This window comes from Tiliqua scincoides, chromosome 4, assembly GCF_035046505.1.
Source record: "Tiliqua scincoides isolate rTilSci1 chromosome 4, rTilSci1.hap2, whole genome shotgun sequence".
NCBI classification, from domain to species: domain Eukaryota; kingdom Metazoa; phylum Chordata; class Lepidosauria; order Squamata; family Scincidae; genus Tiliqua; species Tiliqua scincoides.
Window position 1 is genome coordinate 54964094 of NC_089824.1, and position 26541 is coordinate 54990634.

General features: G+C 41.1%; 1 protein-coding gene across 4 annotated transcripts in view; it reads right to left on the reverse strand.

Annotated features, from left to right (window-relative positions):
* Nucleotides 1–701: 701 nt before the first annotated feature.
* The window catches only part of RBBP8 (RB binding protein 8, endonuclease), a 55268-nt gene continuing 29428 nt past the window's right edge, over nt 702–26541 (reverse strand). For 2 of the 4 annotated variants that reach the window (XM_066623571.1, XM_066623572.1), the window contains exons 11-19: nt 25276–26143; nt 24870–24996; nt 24482–24573; nt 18379–18493; nt 15656–15811; nt 15371–15440; nt 11075–11171; nt 3698–3839; nt 702–1295 (exon numbers count right to left, since the gene is read on the reverse strand). In XM_066623571.1, the coding sequence (XP_066479668.1) occupies nt 1198–1295; nt 3698–3839; nt 11075–11171; nt 15371–15440; nt 15656–15811; nt 18379–18493; nt 24482–24573; nt 24870–24996; nt 25276–26143 (1765 nt within the window). In that variant the 3' untranslated portion in view covers nt 702–1197. Of the gene's footprint in view, nt 1296–3697; nt 3850–11074; nt 11172–15370; nt 15441–15655; nt 15812–18378; nt 18494–24481; nt 24574–24869; nt 24997–25275; nt 26144–26541 lie in introns of all 4 variants that reach the window. The other 2 variants (XM_066623574.1, XM_066623575.1) reach the window with 2 other exon arrangements.

The window sequence follows — 26541 nt, forward strand, 5'->3', positions numbered from 1 at the left end:
AACTGAAAAGCACCAAGCTTTGCAATGGAAGGAGGTGGGGGGGGGGGAAGAGATCAGCCTGAGGCCTGCTGTTTGCTCTGTCTGCAAAGCACTGTGTTTTGCTGCTTCCTGCCCTGAGATGGGGAGATCAGCCTGAGGCTTGTGAGACTTGGCGGCACTGTGTGGCTTCAAAAATCTTCCCAAGCCCTTCCTGCCTGAAGGTGGGGTAGGAGGGAGGTGAGAAGGGCCCTACAAGCCTCCTCTTTGTCTTTTTTTCAGGGTTTGTCCTGGGAAAGGGGCTGGAGCAATTTAGGGCTGCTCTGTGTGAGAAACCACTAAAGCTAGACAAAACAGCTCCATTCCCACATCTCTATACCAAGAAGGGAAGGAGCCAACTAAAATAAATGAAGTGAAACTGCTGCAAATAACGCTGCTTGGCAAGAGCCCAGCAAAGAGCCCATTCCCTTGGTGTTCAGATCATATAACCCTGCCTACTACCAAGAAGGGGAGCTTCCACACATGCAAAAATCGAGCTACTCTGGAACCATTGGAGAATTCATATCACACTGTCAATCTCACAAGTGGTACAATTAGATATCTAAACCAAAAATCACAATAGAAATGAAAGCCTTTTTTGGAGGGGAAAAAACTGATGCAGAGAGTAATAATTAAGAAAATTCATTTTTATTAATTTTTTCAACAATTATTACAAAAAAGGAAGGTGATTACAAATTCTTTAAGTTATCCAGTGCAAAATGGAAGCACCCTCTAAGGTTCCAACTAAAGAAATCAAGGGAATCTTCTAGACCTGAAGTGATTAGCTGCAACTTTGCTTGGCTGAAAGAAGTCATAGCAACTTATACCAAATTGACAGCCAGAAGTCATAGCAACTTACACCAAACTTACAGCCAATAGGGAGCTGAACAGCAGATATAACATGGAAGAGTAATAGGATGTCCAAACTAAAAAGGTGCAAAATTAGGCTGAGAAACACTATCACAAATACAAAACATAAACATATGTACATTAAATAGTTGTATTTAGGGTCCATGATTTTCAAATGACAGCTAAAAAGGAAGTCAGTTCCTTAATTCTCCAAATCATTTATCTTCGTAGGGTCGACATTCTTCCCCTGTGGTACTTTTATTTCTCTTTTCCACAGGTTATAAATATAATCAGACACAAAGTACTTCTACTTCAATTTTATCCATTCCTCAGTTATGTTTTTTGTTCTTTGCCTTTTGGAGAAAACATCACATTATAAGGCTGCCTTCTTTTAGGACGAGGGCAGGGAGCAAGATCCTCTTTTATATAACCTAAAAAAATGTATAAAGGATCACATTTCAACATATGGTTAGTGCCAGAGAAAACACTAGTAAACTGCACTGAGAGTTTTCTACTTAAAATACATTAAGTTTACATTATTTCTATATTTAGATACAGTAGAGTGTCTTCACACAAAGAATTACATGTTAAATAAAAGCAAGAAAATTACAACAGTATCCTAAAAAAACAGAGCATGCTAGTAAGAAGTAAAAAAAAAAACACCTTAGGGCTATTTTGAAAATCAATGGACAGCCAAATTCAACTGGACTACCCTGTTGGGGAACACGTGTTCCACGAGTGCTGGCTGCTGCAAAGCAGCTGAAAAGTGTGCTCCAGCAGGAAGGTTAGAGCCTTCCAGTGCACATTGCCAGATCTCTGGCCACCTGCTGGAGGCAAGGTAAGCCAGCAGGGAGGAATGACAGGGTGGAGAGAGAGTGGAATGGAGGCAGGGAGCAAATGAAACTGGGTGGGGAAGCAGCAGGAGGGATAGTGCATGCTGGATCCTATCCCTTCCAGCAGCAGCCTCCCTTGACCCCTTTCTCTCATCGGATTTTGCAACCTCCGCAAAACCGGAAGAGGAGTGCGATCACTCCTCTTTCACTTCTTAAGCTTCAAGGAGCCCTGCAGACGGTCGCACAAGGCTCCCCACACGCCCAGGAGGCTGCAGCAGGCTCTGGCAAGTACAGCCAAGCCCCTGCAGTCCCCTGATCCTGGGGATCGTGTTGCTGCCTCCTTGCTGCCCCTGCCCCTTAAGGGGGCAGAGGCCAGGGCCCTCAGGCTGGGGCGTCTCAATGCCCCAGTTTGAAAAGCCCTGCACTACCTCCTTTCAGAGTTCATACACACTAAAATGCACAAAATTTGTATCCAAACACATTGTCTAGGATAAGGCTATAAAACTATTTACAACCTATGTGATTTCTCTGACTATAATAATTTTAAGAGTTGCACTTGAAAGCAACTTCTGATTTCGTATGCCAGGATCAGAAATAAGTATCCTGGATTTCAGCCAAGTGTGACTAGGAAGTGTGTGCATGTGGAATTATTACAACATGCTGCCTGTGGTCAAGCAGAAGGCCATGCTATCTGCCAGTTTAAGCTTAACAGCCATTATGGGACAACTTCTATTTCTAAATGCAAAACAATTTTCTGTGAGCAAATAGGGAAGTATTTTTGATGCTACATTTTTTCAGACTTTCTAAGAAGTTTAGGAAACTTTGCTGGTATAACGCAGTGGCTTTAAGCATGAGCATAAATCCTGATTCAGTTCTTGCTTGTCATAAACTCACTGGATGGTGTTAGACAAGTTACTATCTCCCAGTGTCAGCCCTGCATCTGAAACAGGGAGATTATGACACTGGTCTACCAAATAGGGTTGTTCTTACTGATAGCATGCTTGTGAAGAATTTCCAGCACTTAGGAAAAGTACTCAAATGCTAAATATGATTGATTACTTTTATAACAATTAGTGAACATCTTAGAAGGAGACAGGATGCATATATAAAATGTTTAAGGGCCCAGTCCTATGTCCCTAGAGCGATGTGCTTACACTGCTGGTGCTGGGTGTTGTAAAAGTGCCATAAGGTACTTCTTGCTGCTAGGAAACACTTAGTGTCTTCAGAGAGGCCAGCACCAGTTGGCACTGTGCCTCGGCGCCAGAACAACATGGGACTGGAGCGCTAGGTGGTAAGTGTCCCTGCTGACTGGTGGGGAGGCTTCTTGGGTGGGGGATGGAGTGCAGATGCAGAACTGGGTGGAGGGAGGGCAAGTCAAAGGAAGGATCGGGCCTGGAAAGGGGGAAGGATAGTAGCAGAGGCTGCCATGGAATCCAATGCCCCATCTAGAGCTGAGCTACCCAACACAGTCCTCCTCGGTGCTACGTCCTCTAAACAAGAGGCACCAGCAGGGCTCAACTTGGGGTAAGGGAACTAATGTTTTCTTATTCCAAGGAGACTCTGGTGACTGCTCTAGCCCTGCAGGATACAGCAGCAGCCATTTTTGTGCTGGTGTATCAATAAAGATATATTTGAATATGTATATGTTTAAAAGGTCTGGGCTATATATTTTACTCCTAGAAATTCATGTGTTTATTTCTCTTTCCCCCCAGCAGACTATTATACATGCTTCATATCCTAAACACATCAGAAGTTTTTGGTTCTGTTCTCACGTAAAGGAAGCCTTTATTAAGCATGTGGAATATAAGAGACAAATGCCAAAAGTTTAAACAAGCAAACCATGAAAAGAATACAACTTTTTTCCTTAGATCTGTGAGTAGGTACTTCTGATTTCTGCATTATTCATAACTATACAATATTGATCAAGCATCAAAGAGACAGAACTTGGTTTCGGTTTGTTTACCATTTCATTTTCACAAGTCATTACTTGACATATTTACCTCTTTCAACACACATTTGAGTAGAAGGGAATCCAACCTCCCAGAAATTGTCTGGTGTATCGGGAGGAACGTAACGAGATCGATGTCTTGAACACATAGCTAACTTCTTTTCTCTCTCTTCTTCTGGAATATCTGCATAATACTAAGAGACACTGCAGAACCTCAATATTACAAAATATCTGAAGTAGAAAACCTAAAAGCAATGAGTGTACCCCTCAGGAACACATGCTAATATGCAACTGGGTGCAAGAACTGAAAGGCATCTGCATATATTTTAGGTCTTTGTCCTATGGTTGATCTCCACATTTTGTTTTTCAGGTGGAGAAAATGTTCCATGCACCACTTCTGTGTCTATCTTGCCCCTGAATGTCTGATTTATTGCAATATTGGTCAGAAATAAAGAACATGACATGGTAACAGAATGAATGTGGGGGAGGAAGGGCTTTGGCTTAGTGCTAGAGCATGTGCTTTCCATGCACAAGGTTCCAATTCAATCCCTGCATCACCAAGTACAGCAGAGGAAAAAATGTTGTCTGAAACCCAGGAGAGCCACTGCTAGTCTGTGGTGACTTAGAGATGGATCAATGGTCTGATTCAGTCTAGCAGCTTTCTATCATCCTCTCTGCTCCCTTGGCAAAAACTCTAGTCTTGACTACTGCAACCTCCTCCTTGATGGTCTTCCATTGGCTCATCTTGGCCCCCTCACCTCTACTGAATATTGCCTGATATATTTTGTTTACATGTGTACATGTTGCGGAGTGCTAGTTGTTATGTGAAAGTCCCCTTTTTCCTTAGGTGTGATTTTATATCTGGTTATGTTACTATGGACTAAAAAAAATCATGCAGGCTGAACCTCAGCACACAGGCCACAATCCGGTCAAGTCACAAGGTTACAACATCCACCTCTCTAGGGTCAAGAAGTCTGGCATAGTAAATCATTGCTTAAGTGTCCCCTATTGTTTTACATTACTGTATTCATTGTATTGTTGTAACTCAATCACTGCTTAAGTACTCTATGCAAATCTGAATTGTCTTCCTGGGTTGCTGTATTCTTATTATTGTGTAAGTTCCCCCAGCTAGGAAGCCAGCCATTAGCTGATAATCCTTTCAATGTTTTACATATTCCAGGTACCCCACTGTGTGTAGTAAGCAAGCACATCCAGGTCAGCTAGGTCACATCCAGGTCAGCAAAAACCTTTTTTAAGAGAGGGCTGCCACATGCTCTCTCTCTCTCTGACTCTCCCCCAAGGCAGAAGGTCCTCCTCCCAGGACTCTTCCCCCCCCCCCCATCCAACTGCTCTACAAGAAAGGTAACTATCTGTGTCTGGAACCTTTTCCCTTCTTCCCCCCCTTTTTCCTCCCCTTCTCTCCCCATCTTTAGTCAGCAACTGGGTTTGGCAGATCAGGGACCCCTAAAATCCTTCCCTACAACCGTTCCCTTTTCCTAATTTCCTCGGATGCACCAAATACTTTTCACATGCAACCACCATAAAGCTAGATACACAAGATGCAAGTACTAGGACCAAGACTCATCATTTTCCCATGTGCATTATGTTTACCTGTGTGCTTTGTAATAAAAATCTAATCTTTTATTAAAAGTTATCTTTCTCTCAGTCTCCTCCTTAAGCTAAAAGGGAATTTCTCTGCATTATGCCGTTTTGTTATCCAGCCTATGGTCCTGACGTTTCCAATAAGGGCAGTGCAATTATTCCCCTATACAAAACAGCCCTTTTGGTAACATAGTGAAGTGAGCATAACCCAGAACAGTATCGGGACATTTTGTTTGGGCTGATGTCATGGAAGCCTTGGGTCCCACAGACTGTTAGGGAAAAGACCAAACTGATTCATCAGAGTAACCTCTCTGTCTTATTGGTTGGCTTAAAAGAACCCTTGTCTTTTGGAAAATTACAGCCACACCTTGCTTGGTCAGCAAATTCATATTTTTATACAAGGCCATATATTGGGAATTTCCTGACTTTGGAGTAAACACGTTATTACTGATCACTAAACAAGTGTCTTCAACCTTGGTTTCCCTCACCAACTTAATTGTAAATTCAAGCAGTCCTCTGTTGTACCCTCTTCAGGATGCAAAACAGAGGGTATTTCTCTAAAAGCCTCTAAAATACAGGAATTTTAGTTGTAAAAAACTGGGTCACAGGCCCCTTGCGTTTCTCTCGTTCCCCTTCCTCTTCCTTCTGCTGCTGCTTGCAGATTGCTCAGTTACCTGTTGGTGCTGAGTAAGCAGTCCCATCCTTTCCGCTTTTCAAATGTTATCCAAATGCTATCCAAAGAACTACTGTGTCATTAGGTACACTGGATAGTATCAAACCAGTCTTTTGCTTCTTGCCTTTCTCCTTTCTTCCCAACATCCTTCCCCTAAGTCTGTTGAGCTGTGTGTTAAGGAACGTTTGCCCTGGGAAAGCAATCTCAGCTGTCTTGCTTTGCTTCCCTTTCTGGAACTAGCTAAGGCTATTGCCTAATCCTCTAGAGTTTGCTTTTCAAACCCTTTTCTTCCTTTCTTCCAAACCTTTGAACCAGAAGATTGCGGTCTTTTGTCCATGTAGGTCCACAATCCCAGCAACAATGCAAGCCTCATCCCAGCAGACTCCGATCAGTAACCTTGGCCTTTGGCAATCCTGACCATTGGTCCCATAAATTCCCTCTATCCTTTGTGTCCCATGTGTGGTAAGACACACTTAGGGATGCATTAGATCTCATTCCATGCTTGGACAATTTTCCAGGTGAAAGAAAACTGTAGAAAGGTAGCTCATGGCACAGAAAAGACTAGTTTATGCAGTGAAATTACACTATTTTAATTAAAACAACAAACTCTGGGCTAATTCACAATACCCGTTTTAGTACAAATTCATATTTACTCAGAAATAAGCCACATTCTGTTCAATTGGACTTACGGCCCATCAGGCTGCAATCCTATGCATACTTACCTGAGAGTAAGCCTCATTGAACACAGTAAAACACGCTTCAGAGTAAACATGCCTTAGACTGCATTTTTAATGAAGTACCTGGGTTAGAAGTGCTACCCTGCCCCATTCCTCCTGCACTGGCCTTAGGCTACAATCCTGTATATACTTACTTGGGATTAAGCCCCACTGAACTCAGTGGGACTTATTTCTGAGTGGATAAGCACAGAATGGTGCCATTAGTTTCTGACAGAGTAATTTATAAACCCCCATTAGAATCAACACTGTTGCCCTCTTATTATTATTCCTATATGGATACAACACTTCCAAATGTACAGAAGTGCTTCATAATCGTCTCTTTAGAAATATTTGGATACAAAGGCTTTTTTGCTTTAGGGCACTGTGGTCTAGGTGACCTTCAGTTCCTTTACAGCTTGATAATTCTACAGTGTTGAAAATAATGTGCTGTACCTTTCAACTGACCTGAATAATAGTTGAGCACAGACACACAAAGTTGATTCACAGACACACATAAGGCTCACTTTAGAGGTTCTTGAGTACATTAAGCAAGGAAAGAATTACAATCCTCTTTGCTGATGTCTTCTAGCATAATATGTTGTGCTTCTAGTCATAGCCAGAACAGTATGATGCAGACATAATTTTTATGCATCCAGAAATCTCTCCCTCATGGATAAATCTGGCTGAGCTAGACATTTGACAGCCTTGGAAATTCCAAACAGAACTGGATTGTAAAAAGGGGGTCTAACCCACTGTGACAAAAAGGGCATGCCAAGAAGACAGAAAACAAATTAGGGCGCAATCCTAACCCCTTATGTCAGTGCTTTCCTGCACTGGCATAGCGGTACCAATGGGACATGTGCTGCATTCTGCAGTTGGGTGTCACTCACAGAGGCCTCCTCAAAGTAAGGGAATGTTTGTTACCTTACCTTGGAGTTTCATTGCCCTTATGTCAGGGGTTAGGATTGCGCCCTTAAAGACTTTACTTGGAAGAAAATTAGTCTCTGCAAATGGGTAATTAAAAATGCATTGAAGGTTTAAGACTGGTTTACAAGGACATATCCTTCACTTATTGTCTGCACTATCAAGGAATAAACTGCATGTGTGAAAGAGCACTTACAGACCAACTACCACATAAACATTTTGCATCCAACACAGTGTTTTTGGATGGAGTCAGTTCATACATTCAATCAATCAATCACCAAGTGCAGATGATAAGAAACCAAGTAGCATGTGTGAACAGATACTGAACCTGTGCAGTCCTTTTGTTAGGAGAAGTTGTTAGAAGGAAATAAGCAAAAGGGAATTAAGAAAAAAAAGTGTTTAACCCATATCTTCCCACACATCCTACAGGCAGCCCCTATATGTTGCATGAGTACACTCATGAGCACAGATGGGTTTAAGGGAGCAGCAAAGAAAGAAAAATGTTTACTTGCTGTAAATTTCTGACCTCAGGGCTACAGAGGTCAGTCTCTCAGCCAGGTTAGTATCTGGATGAAAGACAGTCAGACTTTGGTCTCACCAGGAGGCGGAGCTCTCTGCCTTTCCAAACCAGAACTGGCCAAGCAGGAAACACTCTTTCCTATCAGGATCAAACATGTCATTTCAAGATTAAGTGCTGTCTCACTAAAATTAGAGAGTTTTTTTGAGAATGTCAACAGGCATGTGTGCGTAGGTGATCCAGCTGACAGTGTATACCTGGACTTTCAAAAAGCTTTTGACAAAGTCCCTCACTGAAGGGTCCTGGCAGTCATGGAATAAGAGGACAGTTCCTTTTGTGGACTGGTAACTGGTTACAGTATAAACAACAGAGAGTAGGAAGCATGCAGTTTTCACAGTGAAGGGAAGACATCCCCTCTCCTGATCTATATTAAAACCAGTGCATTTGAATCTACTCATAAATGATCTGAAGTTAGGGTACACAGTGAGGTAGTCAGATTTTCAGATGATATCAAACTATTCAGAGTGGGAAAAACCAAAGAAGATTGTTTGTTCTCTGAAAGGAACTCTCCAGACTGAATGAATGAGCAACCAAAAGGCAACTGTCCAATGTAAGTAAGTGGAAAGTGATGCACACTGGGGTAAAAATGTCAGCTTCACATATACACAGATGAGAGGGGTGCGAGCTGTCAGTGACAAACCACGAAAGAGATCTTGGGGTTGTGATGCATAGCTCAATGAAACATCAATCAGCAGCAGCTGATTGTGGAGCAATCATCAGCAGCTGTGGAGAAGGCAAAATTCCTTGCTAAAAGTGTTTAGGAACGGGAACAAGAATAAGTGCCCATTCCTAATTAAACACCCGGCCGCTGATGTAGCCATGTCAAAGGAGCACGTGGGGGCTGGGTGGGTAGGAGAGTCATGGAGGAACATTTGTCCCAAGCATAAACCTCCATTATTCCAATTGGTCACATTGGATCTGTGCCAGCTACTTTGTTGGCACAGGTATGAGGTGAGTAAGGAAAGGGGACAGGAAATGGAGTTAGGATCTGGAGAAAGCTAGTGCTGCTAAGATCTGCTTCCTCTTTCTGCTGTTTCACTTTCTGCCTGCCCCCTCTCTGCTCTGTTCCGCCCACTCTCAGCCACTCTCTGCCCCCACCACTGGCTTATCCTTGCTGCTGGAGGCAGCCATCAGTGACAACAGACCTCTGGCACTGCTGTAGTTTGTGGTGGTGAACTTGAACAGCCCAGTTCTTTAGGATTGAGATGAAAAACTGCTAATATTTTAATGTTCCTATTCAAATCTTTGGAATGGTAACATTTTGAATACTATGTACAGTTTGATCTCTGCACATCGAAGACAGACATTGGAGAGCTGGAAAAGGTGCAAAAGAGGGTAACCAAACTGATCAAAGAGGCTAAAGCATCTTCCTTACAAGGACAAGCTCAGTGTATGGGGCTTTTTAGCTTGGAAAAAAGTAGTTAAGGAGAGACACAACTGAGGCTTATAAAAATATGCATGCTGTGGGAAGAGACATTTTTTCTCTCACAATTTTGAAACTGGGGGGGTCACTCAATGAAATCGATTGACAGGAGATTTAAGGCAGACAAAAGGAAATCTTAAATCAGATAGTTTATTAGTTTACGCTGACTTGGAAGACTTTAAAAGGGAACTGGACTAATTCATGGAGGATAGGTCTGTCAATGGCTACTAGACTGGACTACATGCTACCTCCTCACACAACAGTACAAAACATAGAGGAACAATGCAGTTCTGCACAAAATCCCTTTTAATAGGCCTGTTCCCATGATCTTTTTGTGATAGGTAAGTTCAAAAGAGAAAAAACAGAAAGCACTCCTTGAAACAACGCAGGACTAATTTATGGAATTCACTAGCTCAAGATGTGATAATGAAAGGAAAGGCCTATCAATGAAGACAGAGGTATAAGTAAATGAAACTACCACATTAAATTCTTTTCTGAATGCCAGATGTTGGAGGCAAACATAGGATGGTCACTACCATTAAACCTTGCTGGTAAGTTTCCACGGGCGCTTGTTCCGCATTACCTGACTGCATTTTCTTTTGTAGTAGATGAACCTTAGTCTGATGCAATAAGTTAGCCCTTATGCAACAGAATAGCTGTAACAGAAATTATTACTCAGATCCAATCCCAGACACTTCCTTGTGCTTTGAAAATGAACTAAAAGTAGCTAACAAAGATACCCACATTCTATTTTATTTAAGTACAACTTTCCCATCTAGTTTCACCCTGATTTAAAAGACTTCTGCCTCTTATTCCATCATTTTGGTGCAATGCCATTGCTGACATTCCACATGCTTTTGTGAAAACATTCCTTTGAATTGTTTATGCTAAAAGCTCCTTTCTATAAATGCTTAAAGATACTATCCTTATACTTAACATTTCTTCATTATAAAAAAAGTCTTCCGAATGTTTCCAGTCTCAGTTACTACTATGAGTAACTTGCCAAAATGTAACAAAAACTGAATTCCTGGAGATGAGGAGGTTACACTGTGCATAGACAGGAAATTAAAATTGTTCACACAACTTTTGGCAATAGATACAGAGCCGCTTTTCTGAACTGTTTTTATTCAAGCCTTCTTGATTGCACATATTTTGGAACAGAGAATTTAGTTTCACAATGGGCAATAAATTAATTTTGTGTATGTGTAAATATAGAAAAGTCTAATAAAGATTTATTAAGGTCCACATTTAAAGGTTCCATTTCAGAAACATATTAATGTGGTCTTTTGAAAAGATGAAACTGGATTTAAAAAACTGTTTAATGTGAAAATTAGGGAGAAAACAATAGGCTTCTCTCAAGAATATAAGACTGATTTAAATTCTCCAACATATTGCACTTACCTCTTTATATTACAGGTAAGTTTTTTTCAGTTTGAAATTTAGGACCAAGTTAGACTATCCTACAAAAAAAAGGTCTCTCAGGCCCATAGCACCAAGGAAAATAATTTACTCACTAGCTGACATTCTTTGCACACATGACCAGGTAATCGTCTTCTTTCCTCTTTCTTACGGACAACCTCAACATGCGGAAAATCTAACACAGTGTTCCTCCTGGAAAATAGAGAATATGCAAGGAGTTAAACTTGATACTGAAAATACACACACAGTTCTCTATTTACGAGGGGATTACATGTCTTGAAAATCAAGCACATGGGGACAGCTCTCTCTCTCAGAGCAAGCAGAAGTCTCTTTCCACTCAGAAAAGATTCAGGAGTCTCCATCTTCTACCTTCCACAACACTTTTTCCAAGCACCAGAATGTTCTTCAGTCCTTGCCACCAAACAGAAGGAATTTTACATGACGTGCAACCACAGCAGCCTTAGAAGCTTAGTAAACATATTTTCTTTGTCTCTTTTGGCTTTAGCGAACACACACACACACACACACACACACACACACACACAAGGAAGCTCTTATTTGTTAGCAACTTAGCAGCTAATTTACCGCATTATTTCAAAAACAAGCCCCCGCAGATTATACAGAAAATACAGCAGGATAATGCCACACTGTCATGGCATATTCTGAACTTCTTCCCATCTTTATGTTTATAGTACATATATACTATATGTACATATATACTATAATATATACATATGTACATATGTCATTAATAAGACAGGTGGCCACAATAATAGTATCACACAAAGAGGATGACAATTACTCTTGCATAAAGACATAATTGGCAGAGGCACTGCATATTTCCAGTCACAAGTAAATGCTGCCATTTACTAGGTGTTAAACTAGACCAAGCGATATGAACACAGGCTGAGAAGCAACACTGCACAATGGACAGCATCCTGTGTTAACCCAACAGATGACAGGAGTAGTTGCAGTTGTTTGCTTTTCATCTTTCTCACTCTCTACAAGTTGGAAACAGATTTGGTATATGTATAAGCAAACCACAATCCAGTAAAACCAATAACAAAAGGACACAATGACTACCTAACAATAACGGATAATTATGAAAAGGATAAAGGATGAGGGAAGGGTAAGCACAGAGCCTATTCCTGCCAGGATCTTAGCTCATCCTCTTCTAACACAGACAAGGAGAAGGGGGAGCTGTCTGGGGAGGACACAGAGGAAGACTTGGGACACAAATTTGACAGGCTTTTCCCTGTTGATTTTTTCCCCAGAATGATGGGGAAAGCATTTCAATCCCTCAATCTTTCAACCCCTCCTCTATCTGACCCCGACAAGGACCTGGCTTCTGCTAAGCCCAGGCAACTTTTCCCTCAGGGGCCAAGCAAGCCAGAAATGGTCCCTTTTCCAGACTCATTCCAATGAGTTCTGGATAGGGAATGGAGCAAACCAGGGCAGTTAAAGCACAGTTTGTTAATTGGTAGACTGTACTCTCTGACAGTGATGCAATCCCTTAAGCTTCCCCTGGTGGATGTGCCCATTGTGGCCCTTTCCTTCCTCTGCAGTACTGCATTCTGCCCACCTTTCGGGGTCACAGCGGCCTTTCACTGTTGGATACTGCGTCACAGTCTAGTCAGTTAGGGTTTCCTGAGGCCAGGATCTTGTTCTCAACTGTTATGGGTTCTCTTCTTCTCTAGTTCTGTTATACACACAGAGCCCCTGTTGTTTTTCTGTCTTTTTACCTTTATATCCTGCCAGGGTATTTTCGCCCAGTGGTTTTTTCTAGTTACAGAAGCAGCCCGCTGCAGGCTGCAAGATGGTGTTGGCAGGACGATATGGGAGGATCTCAACCTTTGCTCTGCAGTCCCTGACTGTGTTGGAATGCCCTCCCACTAGAGGAGGAAGCACCAATCAAATCCTGCCCTGTCTCATGTAATGGGAGGGGTATACCCACATAGTGAAGAATGCCCCCCTCCCCCTTTCAAGAACAGGATATTCCCAGGTAAGGAATTCCATTTTTTGCCAGATTCCCAGTTCAAGCTTCACTTAGAGAATTATGCCCACTTTAAGCTAATTAGCTCCCCTTCTTTCCCCAACAATGGCCCTATTTCTGCCCTGCAGCACTGCTGGACACCACCACCAGGGTAGCTCGCCTGTTCAACCTACAGAGGTCCTCCTTTTTCCCCTCTCCTGCCCAGCAGCTCCTCCTGCCACCACAGCAGCACCTTGGTCCTCAGCAGGTCTTGGGCGTGGCAGCCACACACCAATCTCCAAAGTCTCCAAAGTCCATTCACTCATCTGTCCTTTAGTCAGTTAGTCCATCAGCAGTTCAAATACTCCATCAGTCATTAGTTCTTCAGTCCATTAATTCACTTCCTTCCTCAAGCTCTCCACCTTCTACTACCCACCAAACTCTCCCTTCATCAGGTGCTACTTTTATCCCTGAGGGCCCTGTTGCCGTCAAGAGGCTGCAGCTGTGCAGCACACTCACTGCAGTCTAAGGCCCTGGTGTTAAACCCATGCTTGCCTGCCAGAGCAAGAGGCCACTGATGACACCACACCCTATCTCCTCAAGGGACCTTGCGTATTTCCATCACAGCTTTAATGGTAGCTATGGGTAAACTCGGACCTGCGCCAGCAAGATACTGCTGCGCACATCCGCATTGATCTGTGAAGGTGGATCGGGTCAGGGAAGGGTTTGGCGGATACTGCTAGCAAGCCTGCCCGCTCCCAGGCCTGATCTGCCCTCTCTCCTGTCTTCATCACTGCCCACCCCCACCTCATTCCACCACCTTCCCACCTCCCTCTAACCCCCTGAATTCGCTTGTCTGGGCCACTGGATCTTCAGCTGGCTACCAGCACACAGGAAGCTGCTCCAGCCTTCCTGGCAGCACACCTGTGGTGCACACCTGCAGAGATTGTTTTGTGATTTCCATAAAGCAGCCTCTATCACTGCAATGCTAGTTACACCAGTGACCATGGGGAATAGGATTGGGTCATGGGGAACATTTAAAAGAGCTTGCCATGTTTAACCTGGAGAAGACAAGACTAAAAGGGAGCTATGATCATCATCTTAAAAGTATCTTAAGGGCTGTTGCACAGAAGAAGGGGAGGGCTTACTTCACTGGTTCCTGAGGGCAGACCTAGAATCAATAGGTTGTAATTGCAGCTGGAATAGCTTCAGGCTAGATATGAGGAAGAAGTTTGTCTGTCTGGCACTGGAACAGTCTGCCTGATTCACCTGTGGGCTCTCTTTCATTGGAAGTTTTAAGTAGAGGCTGGATGGCCACCTGTCAGGAGTACTGTAGTGGAACCTACACCTATTTTGAACAGAAGATTAGATGAGATGATCTTAAAGATACCTCCCAACTTTACTAGATTGTGTGTATACCCAGGATCAAGCTGATAGGCTGCATGGGCTTTTATGCCTCCCCCTACATCCTTTTTTCAGCTTACTGCCCATATCTTCCTGGAAGTCCCACAGGACTCTGTGGGCTTTCTTCAGAGTAACCAAATAATTATTATTAACAACAACAACAACAACTTTATTTTTACCCTGCCTTTCTCCCCGAAGGGACTCAAGGCGGCTTACAACATATTAAAAACATAATTTAAAACAAATAAAAACATATTAACACATGCCCTGATCCCTGATCCCATAGTAAAAGCTGCAGCACTTATTCACTTTGTTTTCAACCAGCATGGCTTGGCTCAGCCTTGCTTGCTTTCTCTGTCCGCCTCTCTCCAACTTTCTCCTTTCCCTCCCTTCAAAATAAATGTTCTCCTCTTGTCTGGTCCCACCCAGCTCTTGGCAGGAAATGACTGTGCTAAGTTGTATTTAGTCTTTCTAGGAATCCCCCCTTAAGGGATCATAAACCTCTGTTTTCTCCAAGCAGAATAGGGTGGGGGGGGGCAGGGAGGTTGTCCCTTAGACATACTTTTTTTGAGAATTTTTGAAACTCTGCCTATTTCTAAGGAATTATTTACATTTAGGTACCTCCCCTGTCATCTGTGGGTGGTCCTGTTTTGGCTACAGACCTCTTGGCATCAAATCTAGAGTTCGACATTAAAGGAGTAGATTCTTATCTACATAACATTATAGGTTCACTAATCTCCTCTCAGATTAGCATACATTGTACTGCAGAACATTGCTTGAAATATGCAATGAAATAAGTTTTATTTCCTTCATGTGAAACCAACAAATATCCCATAAAATAAATGTACTTTTTCCTTGCAATTTACCTTCTTTATTAAACTTCCTATAGTTTATTTTTAAACTACAAACTTCCAATTTGCCATGTAATCACTTGGACGGAAAAAAGTGCAAGTTACTTCTGTGTACTGCAAACATCTGACTGAGTTCCTTCTTATTTACAAAATACTGCACATACCTTTCATCACTTTTAAAATATGGTTCCACAAAAGTCTTCTGCTCAGTTTTATCTTGCTTGTGTCTGGACCCTGAAAATATATATTATAGATTTAAATACTGCTACAGAGCATAGTGTTGCCATTAATTTAACTGAAGAAACTTAGATGCAGTTACCTATAGATTTCTTAGAACTTCAGAACTATCCACTTTTCTCAAATACCAAAATTAGTTTGAAAAAATAATCATTCAAAATAAAGTTATTACTCATTTTCACTTAGACAAAAAACTAAAAACAAATAACTACTTTGTAGGTTTGTCTTTACTGTTGACATTTCCTTATTTTCTTCCTCTTCTTCCTGAGAGGTATCCCGATTGTCATCTTCTATAAAGGATTCATATTCTTCATGCGATGTCCGGTCAAACATTTCTACAAAGGTGTCATTTTTTCTTCTCTCTCCTTCTACAAACATAAAATTAAAAGACAATAGCAGCACAACTCAAACAAATCAACTACATACACCAGCACCGTGAATTATAGGTGGCTGTATTGGAGCTTTTGCAGAGGCACAATAGCACTGGGCAAGCAAGAGCAAGCTGTTTTGAGGTACTTCAACTTCCAGATAAATCTCCATAATGGAACTTTTATGTACGTTGGGGACTTAGTGTAAATACAACAGCTTAGTGGAAAAGGAAATTTTCAAAAAGCAATTTAAAAGTGACAAGTGAATGGTTCTATTAGTTCTCATTAGGGAGGGCATTCTAAAACCAAGCTTGTCTAACATTTATTCATCCGCTATCACACCCCAACATTCCAAAATACTGATACCATTACTGAAAAAGCTCTATGGTTAGTCTAATCACTGACAATGGTGATAGCTGAATAATTAACTCTCAATATCTCAATTCCCAGGATAGTATATATTTGGTAGACAGTCTCTGAGGCAACCTAGACCTTAATACATCAAAACTAGCAATTCGAAATTTGCTTGGAAATGAAATAGTGATCAGTGATGATTGTAAAGAATTAGGTTAATACCAGCTCTGGAAAGAAGCTGCCTCACTTTGCACCAACTGAAGTCTCCAAAGTACCTCTATTTACAGTACATGTAATGTACATTTACATTACATGACTCCAGTCAAAAATTTGTCAGAGTGTGAAGGGCAGAACTCAGATTGTTCCCCTGTTCTCAAAATTGCACAGCTTGCATTCTCTTTCTTTTTTTTTTAAAAACAAAGCTATGGTCATCAGTTGGCTATCTAACAGAGAGTCCAAGGTCTGGGTGACAAAATATAACTGTGTCTATGGCCTACTTTCAGACCAACAGGCATTTTGGTATCTAAACTTCTACTTCCCTCACTACATTTCTTGAGGCTAAGGGCAATGTTCTCTCCAATTGTTGAGGGAAATGCATGGACCTCTGCTGTGGTTGCGCAGTGGTGGCTCTGGAAGTGCTCAGTGATGATATCTGTTGATTGTTGAGCTCTGGAGCACTGAGAATGAAACTGCATGATGCTTCTATTCCAGCTGCACAGCTTACAGGGAAGCCTGGTTAAGGGTTTCTTGCCACCCACCCTGCACGAATTCTACAACCTGAAGAGGACTACAATTTTAAAGCTATTATTCTACATTTGCTAGGCTGCTTGTGCCCTGCTGGGGTCCCCTCCTCTTTTCCTTTTATCTTCTCAATGAATCCCGGATTCTTATCGTTGCAAATTCTGTTGGACTGCTCAAATATTTCTGTTACCCCCTGTTAAACGCTACTAGCAATAGGGCTGCCTGTATGCACAATAGTTATTGCTAGTTATCAACCAATCTAATACCGTATTCTGTTATCCACTTCTATTATTAAATTAGGCAAATAAACAAAAATAAGTTATAGTTAAAATATCTGGGTATACCAGCAAAACAACTAGTTTTGTTTGATGAATTAAAAGCAACATTACATCCTACAATTACTGTAGATATCATCAGGCATCCAAAAGCAATCTCCATCATGGAGATTACACACACACACACCAGGGTTCAGCCATGGATGTATTGGATCTTTAGGACTCCCTAAAAAATTAGCAATCTTAATAGGAACAAAAACAGTTCTTATATTAACCTTACTAAGGATTTTGCTAATTCTGTCTGTAATACCTTGCAGATATGGTAACATAGCACAGGCAACTCGTTTCATAATCTGATTGTCTTTTTCTCCTTAAATATAAAGCATTATAGATGCCATTCACTTAGCTTGTAACATTAGCTTGTAACATTTGGCTTAGATGTTGTTTCTCTTTAGGTAAAAATTCATAATCACATATATGTTCTGCCCTGGTATATAAAGTTTTAATTAAAACTTTCTTTTGAGATAGGTGATGGTTAGATTTGTTATTTAAATATCTATCAGTATGAGTCTTTTTTCAATATACACTGAATCCCAAGGTGCCATCTTCCTTTTTGCATATTAAAATATCAAAAAATGGAAATTTTCCATCTTCCTCTATTTCTAAGGTGAATTTTATAGATGGATTAATTTGATTAAAATACTGTAAAAATTGTTGTAAAGCATTATCATCGTGTCCCCATATTGCTAAAACATCATCCACATAACATAACCACAGTTTTGGTTTGTAGGTAGAATTGCTTAGTGCTTTATTCTCAAAATACTCCATAAAAAGATTTGCAACAATTGAGCTTAATGGACTGCACCCATAGCAACTCCTTTTTGTTAAAGAAATATATTATCCCATTTAAAATATGTAGATGTTAGGCAATGACTTTGCCTTATCTTCAGGAAGTAGAGTATTTATTTCTATAGTCTCTTTAACAGAAGACTATTTGAATGCCTTTGAATGCCTGATGATTACAGCAATTGTAGGATAAAGTGCTGCTTTTATTTCATCAAACAAAACTAGTTGTTTTGGAATTTTATGGCCAGTTATTTTATATATGGCCAGTTAAAATATACCCAGTTATTTTAACTGTGAGTGCTGTTGACTCCGCCTATGATAATCTGAGAACCTATATAAAAAATGATTTACCTGGACTGCTTCCTTCCTTCCGTTCTTGATTTTTCATTCTCAATAGAACACTATCACTCACATATGTATAGTCCATGTCCACCGTCTCTGCTCCAAGTCTTGATTGAGAACCTTCCTTTTAGGTAACATAGTTACAAAACACAAATTACAAAACTATGGTAAGTACATTTTTTTTTAAAAAGAAAATGTTTAGCACAAATGTTTAAACTTCTATCACATGTCCATTATACCCACACCATTAGGAAAAACATTTAGATGGTTGATCATATGGCTGAACGCTTCAAGAATCCTTAGCTTTTTGGGATTTTCCTTAGGTTGCTTCCTTCACTCACAAATAATCTATTTGTACAAGGAATTAACGTGAACAATCTCAAACCTCGGTGTCAACACCTTCTATAACAAAGTTTAGGAATACCTTCTATATTTTAAAAACTATGGGGCTGAGATCTGTAGCTTTCGGTTCATACACGATACTCACTGATCAAATAAGTAGGAAACCTCCAGGAAAGAGGAAAGCAGCCAAAAAAAATATCTGAACTGGATCTCACCTTTCTTGGTTAGGTTTTAATAAACCATTTTAATAGTTCAAACACAGTTTTAAAAAAAGAAATCAACTGCAATTATTTCTACTAGCAGACTTTCTGAGCAAAGCTCAGTCTCAAATCTGAAAAGGAGCAAAACAACTAGAGGATTATTCCTATCCATCTTTTATTTCATTTCATCTTATGAAAGAAAGTTGCCAAAAAAATAAAGCCCATATTTGTCTGCCATAGCTTAATTTCAACTATGTTCACTCACAAGTACACACAGGCGTTGCTAGGGGGGTGCAGGCCGAGGACATGCTAACATCGCGGGGTTAGGAGCTACCGTGTCATGCCATACACTGTTGGATGTGGAACGGCCAGCGGAGTGCAGTGCAAAAAACAGAATTGAAACAGCTCCTTTTGTTCAAAAGTTATGGCCCAAAAACCGGAAGGAAAAAATGCATGGAGCCTTATGGAAAGTGAGCCGTATTGCGCATTTACTCATGAATAGGCACAATTGCCATAGTCCATCGGAAAGGGCAGACTGAGAGGAATCCAATGACAACAGAATGGTCCCGATAAAATGAATGCAGCCCACCCCAAACACCCGAGAAGCTCCCCCCCAGCTGCGAGTCTTAGCCTGAAATGAAGCCATGTGGCCGTGTTTATTTGTGAGTAGGCGGACTTGCCTTAGTCGAGGGAGGCTAAGAGGCTCCAAGGACATCAGAATGGTCCTCATCCAATGAGTGCAGCCCCCAAAAACACCGGAGAAGGAGGTTCCTCCCTCCCAACTGCGGAGCCTTATGGAAAGCAAAGCAGCCTCACAGTCATGTTTACTTGTGCGTAGGCAGACATGCCTTGGTTGGTGGTCAGGCCAGGCAAAGGAAAATGTGAGGACACCAGAAGGGTCCTGATCTGATAAGGACCCTAAAAAGAACAAAAAATAGGCTTGAATGGCAAGGGGAAAGTTTTCTATTTTGCACTTGTGAAGCCAGATGGGTCTTAATCCTGATGTGCCTGAAACAGAACTTTAAACTGGGCACTGACTTACTTCTGAGTAGACATGCATAGGCTTGGGCTCACAGGCTGCAATCCTACCCACACTTTCCTGAGAGCAAGCCCCATTGACCACTATGGGACTTACTTCAGAGTAGATTCACTTGGTGGAACAAGACTGGCTCCCCCTTATTTAATTATTTTATTTTAATTTAAATATTTATATTTATTTTTTAATTGCTTGATGATGTCACTTCTTCTGGCCATGACATCACTTCCAATGGGTCCTGGACATTCTAAAAAGTGGGTCCCAGTGCTAAAAGTTTGAGAGCTGCTGCAATAAGTTGTTAGCAAATTGACATGGTGTGTATGTGTGTGTGTGTGTGTGTGTGTGTGTGTGTACGCGACACTACAAGTTTTCAAAATCACTAAAATCAGAATTTGGAGGAATAATACCATCATGTTATATATCAATCAATGCGTAATTTTATGCAGAATGCAATGAAACAATCCACATTGAAATATCTGTGTTCTAACAAAAGGTACAGCCAAAAAACCGGTGAGGGTGGGGCGATGGTACATCACCACTACATGGGGTGATGCGCAGGCCTTCTGCACAGGGTGACACAAATCCTAGTGACGCCACTGCAAGTACAGGACAGCTTTTCTTTTTTTTTCTTTTTCTTTTATTTTTAAAATATTTTTCAAAAACAAATATAAACAAACACACAACACACACAAAAAAACATAACACACAAAAGAGGGTGCAGGAAATCAAATATCATATACCGCTAAAATTAATAAATCATTACATATCTTAATCAATTTCCTCTTCTAAATTTACCTCTTAACATCATTTTTCATTCATCACTAATCTATCATATATCAAATTATATATATAATTTATTGTTATATATTATTATTGTTAATTATATATATAATTTATGATTGTATATATATAATACAATCATCTAAATGCCCTATAATCTTGTTGGCATCCTTCAGTCTCGGAAGACTATGGTGTCACGCTCTGAATGGTGGTTCTAGAACAGAGTGTCCTCTCCAGTGCGTGAAGCCTGGGTAAAGTAGGTATGGAGGATAGGCTGTTACCCATGCAGCAAATCCCCCCTCTCCACGTCACTGAAATGGTCCAATGGAAAGGCAGAGGCCAATACGGTTGGTTCCAGCGGCGTCGCAGGAGTTGCCAGAACGTGATTGTGTTCAGCCACGAACTGCCTCAGGGACTCCGGCTCCTGATTTTGCCTCGAGGTTGACTCCTGAAGCCTTTTCCTGGATAGCTGGATGTAGCCACAAGGCAGTGGAGGTTTGGGATCAGAGTTTTCCTTCTCTCAGATGAGCTGCCTTCCCAGGCTAACGAGTCCCATCTACCCGGTGGCTGTTTGGTCGCCTCTTACGACAAGTAGAGCCAAACTGAGGGCCTATTCTAATCCCCAGCCCCCAGGGGATTGCCCTATAATACAATCATCTAAATGCCCTATCATATATTTCTAAAACTTCATTTTCAGCCAAGCTTAAGAAGGTTTCTATTGCTCAATTTGTGTCGGTTTTTGTTGGTGATCCAAAATTTCTGAAAGTCTGTCCATTTCCACCACATTCATTATTTTCTCTTGCTCTTCTTCCTCACTCTCCATGGAACATATCTCAAAATTTTAACTTTATTGTCATCCGCTATCCATTCCTTTTCCTGTGAGGCCTTCAGTAATTTATCTCTGTAAAAGGTTCTGATGAATTTCACATAAGTTTCTCTTGGTAATTCGTGTTTTTTCAGATAAAAAGTGCTCACTCTTCTCACTGGATCCAGTTCTTTAAATATTTCCTCCATCGATGTATCAATCCCTTCTAATATTAATCTGGCAATCCGTCCTGACATATCTTCCCCTTTCTCTTCTGGTATATTTTGTATCCTCACCCTTTGGACTTTCGCTGTTTTAGCCGCCATCTTTGTTAATGTTCTTTAAGACCACTAGATGTCCTCAGTGTTATCTTCCTTGCTTCACTTATAAACACAAATCCAGTTCTTGCAATGTTTTTAAATCCACTAGATGTCACTGGTACACTGTTCTTGTTTTATTTTTGTTTCTTATCTACTGTGTTTATACTTGTAGCCTTGGTAACTGCATTCCTCAATCCACAAGAATGTCAAAACATCCAGCCGCACTCCCAAACGATAGTAGCAAACCAAGACAATAAACGCTCCAATGCACAAACTTTATCCAAGGACAGTTAATTTATAATCCACCGAAATTCAAAGTTGTAAAGTTGTAATTATATTTTCAGATAACCGTAACAAGCTTGGTAAATCTCTTCTACGATTTCTCCTCACACCGATAAACAGCTGGGGGAAATCTCCCCCCTCCTCTTCTTCTCACAGCAAAAAGAACCAAATCAGGCAATCTACTCAATTTACGCCAGGCATACACAAACGGAATAACACTTACTTAAGTCTTTCAACGTCTTTCCCTGCAGGAGCCTTCAGCTTGATTCAAAATGAATTCTTCACCATTGCTGCCAAGACAGCGGAATCTCCTGGGAAAGCCCCCTGGCCGGGCTTTATCTCCTCAGGAATCGTGCCATCATATGGAGGGGTTTGTCTCTCCTGACAAACAATCCTCGGATCTCCTTGGATCCGCAGTTTTTGGGGAAAAAACAGAGTGTCTTTCAAGAGCCCGAGAAAGGCACATCTGCTCGGTGCTAGCTGGCCCCTCCCCCAAGTACAGGACAGTTTTCCAACATGACCCTCAAGGTAGAAAACATTTCCTGTCTAATCTATATACCAGGGGTCTCCAAACCCCGGCCCGGGGGCCAGATGTGGCCCATAGGAAGCCTCTTTTTGGCCCACGGCCAACCGCTTGTCCCCTGAAAGCCTCTGGCCCACTCAACTGAACATGACCAGAACTGTGCTCTGATTGTGTCTGGGGGGTGTTCTGAGGGCCAGAGAGGTTGAATGAATGAGCCCATTCATTCATTTATTTACTCATCTAAGTTCCAACTCTAATTTATTTATTTAAATTTTATATTTAAATTTTTTTTCCGGCCCTCTACACCATGCCAGATATTTGATGCGGCCTTCTGGCCAAAAAGTTTGGAGACCCCTGCTATATACAGTACAGGTGGAGCCTATTTATCTGTGTTAGTTCTGTTCCGTGACTCGGTGTGATTAAGAAAAATTCCACAGAGTTAAGCAAATAGAGTTTAGCTGCAGCCTGACACTTGGGGCTGGAAGGAAACTAAGGCAGCTGTTATCAATCCCCTTCCCTCCGCCTCCCCCTCCTCCCAGGAAAGTGTGGAAAGGATTGTAGCCTAAATCTGATGCTTTGCTTGCTGGGAAGGCTTGCTTGCTGGATTGTTTTGTTTCCGTGGAGAACCTGCACCATCTCAGGGGGGTGGGGGGGAATTGGGCAAACACTCCCTGGTTTTTTTTAAAGCAATCCCCTCTGTTGCTAACGCACCTGCCCCCGTGTGTGTGTGTGTGAGTGAGAGCGAGAGCTCCACCTTGCTGCACATGCTCTGGCTACAGAGGTTTTCCACCTCCCCCTCCCCTCTTCAGTCTCTTTGCTGGCTATGGGGCTCCACGAGTATTACTGTTCCTTTGCAAGGGGAACCTCTTCCATGGCTCCAGGGCTATTTCCCTGCCTGGGTGAGGTGGAGACTTTTTACAGTGTTTTGGGCCGCCTGGAAAAGGAGCAAGAAGCCAGTGCAGGGCAAAGGAGGCAAAGGTGTGTGTGACTTTCAGTTCCCCCACCCCACAAGACAAATCCGCAGATAAAAAAATCCATGGATAAATAGGTTGCACCTGTAATCACATTTTAGACCATTTCCCCGCCATTAGTGAGACAAACTCTCCAGAATGACAGAAATGTAAAATTTTGCTGCTGACAATAGCTATAAAACCAGCTTGAAATTTGGGAAAACCTGTGATTTGGGAAACCTGTGATTTATTCGAAACACTACAATAATACGGACAGACCACAGCTAGGAGAACATTCTTAAAATGAGAACATTCTTCAAATGTTCTCCCAAATTAGGGCTTTACAACTTCCATACATTCAAGATTTATCACTTTATATCTCAGGCAGATGCATCAAGCTAGTTTTATGCTAGCAAACAAACTATTTCATTTGACAAAAACAAGCAAATCAACCAGGCCAGATTTAAAAAAAAAATCTTCAGGAAGCCAGTTGCAATGCAACTCCTCTCTAAGATCAGAGGGTCAAAGTCACATGCTGGAGAATTATTCTTAGTGAGTGGCAGGAAAGTGGAAATACCTTTCCCCTGATGCATCATTTTATGGGTAGAGATACTCTGATGTGGTGGCATTCAAACAAACAATTGTCCATATGTGTCATACAGTTATGTAAGAAGACTGCCACCTATAAGAAACTATACATTTAAATTGGATCTAAGTACATGTATAATCCAAGTTTATGTTTTCTGTTAGTACCTAAACTATAGTTTACTTGCTAAAAGAAGAACAATTATACTTTTGCTTTATCTTAAAAGGCTACTAGTTATATTTGTTTGTTTCATATGTTTAGTGATGACTATATCTGAAGACCGCTTACTTTTGTGTCTATCACAGTAACATCCATTTTGTACTGTGAAAGATTTGCTCCTGGATCTATACTCCACTGCGCGTTTTCCAAGGATGGATGATCTTCAAAAGAAAAATAAATCAGTTTATGTTCTAGAAAGAATCAACGTTTAAGGATATGGAGACTGAAAATCTCCAATAGCAGCTAAAGGCTATCACAGACTTCAAGTGTCATAAAACAGATGAGTTTTAACTGGGAACTGCAAATAAGGAAATCACGAGGTGATTGAAAAGAGATGGTGTGTAAAATGGCTTGTAATTGCAAGCATATTTAAATGATGATCACACTAATAAAGGGGAAAGACTAAGAAACGCAATGACACCTCTACACTCTCGATAATGGAATAAGTAAAATATACCTTGTTCATTGTGCAGTTGTGTGGTTTTTGTCACTTTGCAAGGATTTGGCTGCAACACAGATGCTGGTTCACCCACTTCAAGTCCTGTTCTTATTTTCTTACTAGCTGGTTCATGGACACTACCAACCTATCAACAAAACAATTTAAACAACTTAATGAACAATGTTCAAGGATGTTATTACTCACCCTGCTCACAATTCACATTAAACTACTTTCATTGATTTACTGACCTTCCATCCAATTGTCATAAAAAAGCAGCTAAAACGTTTCTCATGCAAATATTATACGATCTTAAAAAGAAAAAACCTTACAATTTATCTGGCTGGAGATCAAGAATAATTCTAGCCTTTGGTGGAAGCTACACAATTATTTATGTGAAATAAAAGAGGCTTGAAGAGCAACTTACCTTCTTGTCTTCATGGATATCTGCTACCAGGGCATCATTTGGCAATGGTGGATTACAAAAGGCAGTCATTTCTTCTTTTATTTGGTTTTGAAGTTTTCTCTCAGGGGATGCTCTGCCTAGAGATTTCACAATTGTTTTTTGTACACACACTTCCTCTTGTGAATCTTTGCTCATTAAGTAGTTGTCACTGATGCTTTTAGATGAAGTGTCTTTTACTAACAATTGAAAACCATCATGGAGAGCTGCCTGTCTCATCTTGGTTTTGGAGGTCTCAGCACTTCCATGACTTTTTTCTTGAGAGCGAAAACTAGTAAAGCGATCAGATAGATCTAAAGGTTTATCAGGTGCACTATCTCTATTGACAGCAGAAGGAATGCCTGCTTGGCAAGGGAGAGCATTTTCTTTTTCACAGTTAATCATATGCCCACTCTTTTCCTCAGGTTTCTTCCTTTTAGAACATTTGTTTCCTAGCAGTTTCTGTGACACAAGAAGGGAGTCACTTTTGACCATCTCATCTTTGTTTGAGTGTGTGTTGGTCACACATGTTATAGGCTCATCTGCATTCTTTTTCACTTGCCTACTGGTTGGAGCTTGACTAATAACAGAAGTTAATTCAGTCTCAAGGTTAAGTGATGCAACAAAAGCAACATCTTCAGATTTTGATCTCGCTTTCTCAGATCTAGAATGTGAAGAATTGTTGATGGGGTTGATTTTCAAATTTGACTTCTGGCCTGTTGCTAGCACAGAAGGTGAAAGACTGGTACTAAGGCCCAAGCTGTTCTTCATATTAGCAGGTGCCCCAAACACAGGAGAAGGTACTTTAGAATCCCAATCCACAGAAGGAGAGTTTTCAGATGGATCTGAAAATCTGAACCCAATTAAAGGTTGAGAAAGAAACCCTCAATCTTCCACACATCTTAGAAAAACAAGAAATCAGGCTATTAAGGGAAGCAACATTCAGCATAAGCTGTCAACTGTTATTTAAAAAGGAAATTAAATGTAGAACAATCACTATCCCCAGAATTACTTATATTTACTGCAGGATTGCAGCCTAAGACTGAGTAGCTTTGTGAGGTACAGAAGCATCACCATGACATTCTGCTGAAAGCTCTTCAAGATTCTGAGTATTTTTTAGATATAGTGAGTAAAGGCCCAATCCTATCCTTGCTGGCTTGCAAGGTGCAGGACCATTGTCGCAGTCTCTGTTACATCCTGTGGGCGGATCTACTGGGGAAAGAAAAATTTTACTTACCTCTCTGGCCACTC